Consider the following 7,347-nt stretch of genomic DNA (forward strand, 5'->3'; position numbering starts at 1 on the left):
TTATAAATCCTGAATACACGTGTTAATAATTCAAAATAAAAGTTAATATCTCAGTGTTAACTCATTTAAGCATTGTCCTAATTATCTGATGTAATTATTAATATCATAACTTTTTTTTTACCTTGTTTTCTTTGAACACACACACACATATATATATATATATATATATATATATATATATATATATATATATATATATATATATATATATATATATATATATATATATATATATATATATATATATATATATATATATATATATGTTTGTTCATTGAACAGTCTATGCTTCAAAATACTATATTAACTTCATGATTTTTTCCTCATGCTTTTTCATGGATTTTCACCATCATTATCACACACACACACACACACACACACAGCTGCACAATCATTCATTCTTTTTTTTTTTTTTTTTTTCAAAATGATCTGTGAATTTTTAAAGGCATATACTCATGGATGGAGTGGATATCAATAAAGGAATATGATGGCTGATGTTCATTCACTTCACAAACCAGTCATAAATAAACAATAACGACAGGAAAGTAATTAATTCTAAGGTTGATCTCTCTCTCTCTCTCTCTCTCTCTCTCTCTCTCTCTCTCTCTCTAGCATTATTTTGTGTTATTTTGCCTGTTGCCAACCTCTGCAGCCACCAACATACACATGCACTATACGACAATACTACCACTATATAAGTATAAAACACACACACACACACACACACACACAGCCGAGGAAGGGTTTAAGGGGTCAACAACCTTCCCCAATAGCCAGCAAAGCAATGTTTTTCAAAGTCCTTCATATATGCTGACTCATTATTATGTAAAATAATAGAGGAACATCTGTTAGTTAATTAAAGCACCAGCCAGTGATCATGAGTATTGAGGGCACTAAAGTCCTATACGTATTTCAGGGGAGGGTGGGGGGCGAGGGAGCAACACACGCACACACACGCACTGGTCGCCAAATCAGGGGCAGCGCCTTGTTCCCTGTTACTTGGCGGGTTGAGCTTCGTGTACGACTCAGATCGCAAAGGTTCTCACTAATAAGCAAGTAGTTACTGTTCCACTGGGCGAGAGGATGGGGTGTGTGGTGCATCAAAGACAGTCACCCACGGGTCGGGCCACGAGAACTCTATGGTCTCTAAGGCAAGATTTTGCTGGAGGTCACGAGTCCACCACGTGACCCTCAGGACCGTGGCAAATCTCTCTCTCTCTCTCTCTCTCTCTCTCTCTCTCTCTCTCCAAAACCCAGGGCAGTAGCCAGTCTGTCCTATCAAGGCCCTATCATAAACGCTGTGCTTGTAATTATAATTCTTTGTGCCCAACGATGAAGAAATTTCGGCTATGTCACTGTTTACGGATGACAAAGAGCTACATCACATAGAGCATCTCTAAAAACACAATTAGGACATCTGTCGGTATTGCGCACCTTAAGGGTACAGGGAAACACGGAGAGCACGTCCATCCACCACTTGGCCTCCTCTTTGCACGTGGCCTTGATGAAGGTGACGCGGTCCGGCGCGGTGATGGCCAGCGAGAACTGGTTGCCCGTCACCTCCTCGGCGCAGCTCACCTCCAACACGCGGTTCATGTCCACCACGCCCTGGGGGATGGTGGCCGGCTGCGGGGAGAAAAGAAGAGAGTCAGTGTAACAGTAGGAGTCAATACTTACTTATAATGGAAGGGTAGATATACAGAGTCCTGAGAAAAGTAAGTTAAGATACGTGAAAGAACGAAGATGGAGACGAAGAGAACGCAGCTAGGAAAAATATAAAAATACAGTTTCTTTAGTAAAGTTGTCTGCTTACCTACCTACCTACCCACCTATCCACACACACACACACACACACACACACACACACACACACATCCTGTTTCATAATTCGTTTCTAAGATCACCTAGATTATTAAGCTAAGACTGTTCCTGTTACCTAGATGCACACAATGCATTCCATCAATCACAAGAGGAGAGTACATGCATCAAGGCCTAGTTCTGAGTGATCGTGAGGAAATTGCTGCATTAGCTCCAATTATCTTATTAATTTAAGTATCTCGTTCACACAGGTCATTTCCGAACACTGCACGTACAACAACTTCTGACATTCCGTCCCATTGCATAATTGTAAATAAGTTATGTATTAATAATGCAGTGATTGACAATGGCCAGCGTGTGACTGTTCTTACAATTTGTGAGGTGAAGGACGTACGGACTGTATTCCGAAACAGCATTATTTTCAAACACCACAGACATGGTTAGTCGCGTTTTCAGGGATGTTTTTCTCATTGATGATGTAGAATCCTTGTTATATTGTCACTAGAATCATGAGAACAACCTTGACAATCACAATGACTTCCACTATGGTTTATTAAAAGAAATGGAGATAGGACGCTGAAACGTATGAGGACGCTGAAACGTATGAGAATGCAATCATATAATCTATCTAATCTAACCTTCAATAAAACCACAAGCAGGAAAAGGAACTACAATTCACTGCGTCTACAAATTCATTAACCAATTCAATTATTTGTTTACGTACTTAATCACCTCCCCCTAAACAACATCACTGGCCACTACCCTTAACCTTGAGTCACGTTTTTTTTTTTCCCTCCACGTGTTCCGCTGTTCGCGCCAACAAACACCTACTTTCATTTTTCCTCAGCCGTGACTCAGTGGCATTCCTTTCCTTTGAGCTGAATATCTGTAGTGTGAGATGATTCATTGCCCTGCGCGTTGGAAATATTACTAGCTTTGTCTTGACGAATTCCTAAGATTTGAGGGCAGTGAGTGTCGGGGAGCATTCAGACCACCACTGTTAAATGTTGTTGTCTAAAAAATACTATATTCACATCAACAAAACTTTAATGCTTACACACCCTTAAGAGCCTTAATTTATCACGTAAACATGTTAGGGGACGAGAGAGAGAGAGAGAGAGAGAGAGAGAGAGAGAGAGAGAGAGAGAGATGCAGTCTCCGATAACATAAAATTCAGGTCTTTCATGAGGAGGAAAACCAAAGTAAAATAATACCGGTAAAACTTTTATGCTCACTCACCTTCACAAACTATAATTTCCTACGCTAACATCTTACAACAAAAGGAGATACAATTTCAGACAAGACTAATTTTAATTCTTTCCTACGGGATGATAACCACGCATCATGAACGCGGCAAAACATTCTCGAATACTCTGGCCTCTCATAAAAACTATTTTTCTAAGGCCAAAGAGATAATTATTGGGGTTTCCATGACTGTGCTTCCCATTAATGATGCAGAGTGTTAATTAAACTATCACTAGAATCACGAAACACCCTTGAAGACAAATAATGTCCACTACAAACTCGAGATAAGGCGCGGAAACGTTTAAGAAAGCCGTCTCTGGTGTGAGGTAATAAATGGGCTTTACTCCTTTCGCCAGCTCTCCTCCCCTACCGTGTAACATCCCTGGCCACACTTCTTACACGCCATCCTTTGAAGAGTTAAGCCTTAATTTGGTTCATCTCCCGACCAAGATTTTTGTTTATTTTTTTTCTTTAAATTCTGGCAGAGACACCTTCTTTCCTGTTTTTGCACATACTACGGCACCCGAGGCGTTGCAATGAGACTTGACAAAGCACATTAGGAATGTCTGCTGTTGTCGTCTGCTTGTTTGGTGGAAGAGTTCACGTCATTTACAATTTTGGTCCGTGAACTGATTTTTGGTTTCAGAGATCACAGTGAGTCGACGGAATAAAGACAGCCACATTTTAACTATTTGGCGGGTAAAATTAGAAGAAAGTCTCGTTGTTTGATCAGCAAAAGTTTTTCGCTGTTTGACTGATACAAATAAAAAGAAAGAAAGAAAAAAGAAAAAAAAATCGTTGTCAGATCTATAAATGTTGAAAAAAGTACAATAATCTCTTTTCGCTATTTGACTGATAAAGAAATCGCTGTCTGATCGATAAAAATGAAAAAAAAAATCTCTACACTATTTGAGTGATAAAAAAAGAAAAAAAGAAAAAAAATTCTGGTCAAATTGATGAAAGCGAAAAATCATCTCTTCGCTCTTCAAAGACAGACAAGCGCAAGATTATCCGACATCATCCACATCTTTATAGTTTTCCCACACTGTAGTCACGGCTTTCCAAACACAAGTATTCGGGCTTTCTATCATTGCTGCGTTGTGCGACTTGCCTCCGTCCCCCATTCCGCTGAACCGCCACAGCTCAATCACCATCCCGCCAGCCACTCAACCATAGCTGTGTGGCGTCCGCTCTCCCCGGATGGCTGCTGTGTACATCTTCACTCCGGAATGGTCCTCTCTTTTCCCCGCGTGATGCATTAGAGAGAGAGAGAGAGAGAGAGAGAGAGAGAGAGAGAGAGAGAGAGAGAGAGAGAGAGAGAGAGAGAGAGAGAGAGAGAGAGAGAGAGAGAGAGAGAGAGAGAGAGAGAGAGAGAGAGAGAGAGAGAGAGAGAGAGATTGCAGCGTTTACGAACCAGTGTCTTTTTCTCAAGCATCGCACAAAAAATATTGATACTAAACTACCAGTGACGGCCAGACGACAGTGACAGCCCAGGCAGCCTTGCACCGGCGCCTGCCACTACCTCCTTGCAAGCTAGACATACCCCGGGGGCGGGCGCACGTCCTCTGATCCCAGGCGTCACTCATGGCCGGGGAAGGATCAGGTTGGTTGCACAACGCCGCTCACCCGAGGAACGCGCTGGATCATCTCACAAGAAATCGTTCTTTTTATTGGTATATTTAGGTGTGTTTTTTCCCTCGTTTGTTCATCGGTGGCTTCACACGAGCCAGACGACAGCATAATCATTCGGTCGATTAACGCAAATATCTTTACATCACTGCAATGGCGCAACGCTGGCGCGGCTCCAGCTCCTCAGGGCCGCATATTTGTTTACTTGCTGAGGCATTGCTTTCCCGAAGAAGGACACCGCCACATTCTCCCGTCTCTTTATTTGGGGACATCGTTAGGAACACGGGTATATTTTCATCAGCCTCAACGCCTCAAGGTCCGCGGCTCCTGGATTGGCTTAGTAAGGCTTGGTGAGGCTGATCCAGGGGTGCTACTGGGCAAACAGCGCCGCTTTCTCATTTGTCTGTCTATTATATACAAGGCAGTGGACGGGCGCGGCCGGTGCCTCATTCTGTGTGTGGCCCTAACCTCCATTCTTTATGACTGACCCTCTCTCTTCATGGTGTTCACATGGCGCTGGTAAAAAAATCTCTCTTACCCAAAACTTCCTGTAAATCACCTTACCATTCGCGAAGCTACAAGGTTCACATGACTTTTTTCCAAGAGGTAAAATTTAATTCCTGGAAGTATTATAGAAATTTCATTACTTGCCTTCCGTTTTAGTGTATCGACCTTGTCCTCTTTATACCACAACGGACGAGCTTTGGTTACATGAACAACTCCACCCTATCAAGTTTCCTTAGCAACCTTGATACATATAAGGCGATTCGTCCAATGAATCTGCACTAAACATCCCGAGCCCAGTGGTGACGAGTGACAGACAGAATCCCCGCCACCACTTCCTACTAAAGATTCCCGGAACAGGACCGCCATGAGAAGAATGCAGCGTATTTTCCATAAAACCATCATCATCAATCCTATCAGGCCAGATATATCAGCTGTTTATTGGTCTACTTCACCATGACTGGAGTCCTAAAGAGAATTCCTTGCTGTTCACACAAATTAAAGGCTATTCACTCCCTCCCCATTATTTTTCTGCATCTGAGCGTGAATGACGAGCTTAAAAATGAACTCTCTGACTGCTACTAACAGTACGACACTTTCTACTTCATTCTTGAAACGCTAGACGATTCTAACGAGCAAAAATTAAACTAAAGGCACTGAGAGATTTGTACTACTCCATTACTTGTTATCAGTGGCGTCTTTGGAAATTACATTGCATACTTACACCAGACTGTTTTATTATGCAAGCTTGAGAAGACATGGTAGTTAAAGGTTAATAATAAAAAAATAATAAATAAATACAAATAAAAACTGACAGATTTCCTGCTCATCTGGTCCTCATAACCTTAAAACAGTAGACGTCATCCCTTCACTGTCCCTCGGCTTGACCTTTATCTCGCGCCGCCTGTGTTTGCCCCCCACCACCACTTACTTCTGCCTGGTGTTGTGTTTTCAGTACTCACTTTGCCGTTAAGTTTTCAGCGCCCATATTGTAGGCCGCGGAGAGATGCTGCACGTCAATACAAGTCATTCAAGCTAAGGGCAGATCGATGTGAAATGGGATGTTCCTTTACGTTATCGGAGAAAATCGAGAGTAGGGAAGACACAACACAGCAGGCGTAGAAGAGAGGACAGGTGAGGCAGGTAAGGACAGGCAAGAAAAGAAGGAATATTCTCACTAACAATTAAAGATTAAGCAATTCTCCATGCGACTCTTGGCAAAGGTAAATTTAGAACATATAGTATTTGGTCGAATTAGGAAATCCCAAGACTTGTTCGGCCACACATACCACACTGTCGCTACATATCTGACACACACACACACACACAAACACACTTGGACTTTCCTGTTTGTGAGGGCTAACATACTTTGCCTCATGATGCATATTTATAATTGCTTCACCGAATGGGATTATAGCCTTATTAATTAAACTATTAGTATATAAAACGAATAAATAAGCTATCTGTTCATTTGATCTTTCTTATTTAAACGGACACTAACTGTTAAATTAATCAACCTGTAATTCTGTTCCATAAAGTAATTATACATATGGACTGCGACGGAAGAGCATAAGCATATCAATACGTCATTCATAATACGCAGCCATCACACGGCACCACAACGCACGCGGCGGCATTTGGCTCACTCCGCCCCGCCAGCGAGTCCCGTAAGGCGCGGAACTTTCCTCCACTGCGTGCCTTGAAGTTTGAGCCTTAATACAAAAACCCAAGTACATAAACAGCATTGAACTATATTAATCCTACTTGTTATTCAGTGAGAGCTCTGAATAATCTTCCTGAAGCGTGTCATCTCTTCGAAAAGCCGTGCGTGATTTCGTGCTAAATGTAAATTGTGCAGGACTTTCTGATTTCAGAGTTCGCTTTCTGCCGCCTGTAATCTCGAGGGTAAGTGACTGCAATCTAGCCGCAGTAAAGCACAGGCTTCGCTATCGCCGCGCCCAATCGTCGTGGCCGCTCGACTTCATTGCAAATTTCTTCTCTTTACCGCACAGACAGACAGACAGGCGAAGAATTTGAACCACGGCAAAACTTTAATCAATATTGGAGAGCTTATAAGATTATGTATTTTTAAAGTAAGATAAACATTCTCTCTGTGTGTGTGTGTGTGTGTGTGTATGTGTGTGTGTGTGT

General features: G+C 42.0%; 1 protein-coding gene across 16 annotated transcripts in view; it reads right to left on the bottom strand.

The window, feature by feature from the left end:
- Positions 1-7,347, bottom strand: part of LOC135108352 (protein outspread-like) — a 103,001-nt gene that overhangs the window by 40,630 nt on the left and 55,024 nt on the right. For all 16 annotated transcript variants that reach the window (XM_064019255.1, XM_064019241.1, XM_064019256.1 and 13 more), the window contains exon 4: positions 1,435-1,626. In XM_064019255.1, the coding sequence (XP_063875325.1) occupies positions 1,435-1,626 (192 nt within the window). The remainder of the gene's footprint in view (positions 1-1,434; positions 1,627-7,347) is intronic.

Source organism: Scylla paramamosain, chromosome 17, assembly GCF_035594125.1.
Source record: "Scylla paramamosain isolate STU-SP2022 chromosome 17, ASM3559412v1, whole genome shotgun sequence".
In the NCBI taxonomy this organism is placed as follows: domain Eukaryota; kingdom Metazoa; phylum Arthropoda; class Malacostraca; order Decapoda; family Portunidae; genus Scylla; species Scylla paramamosain.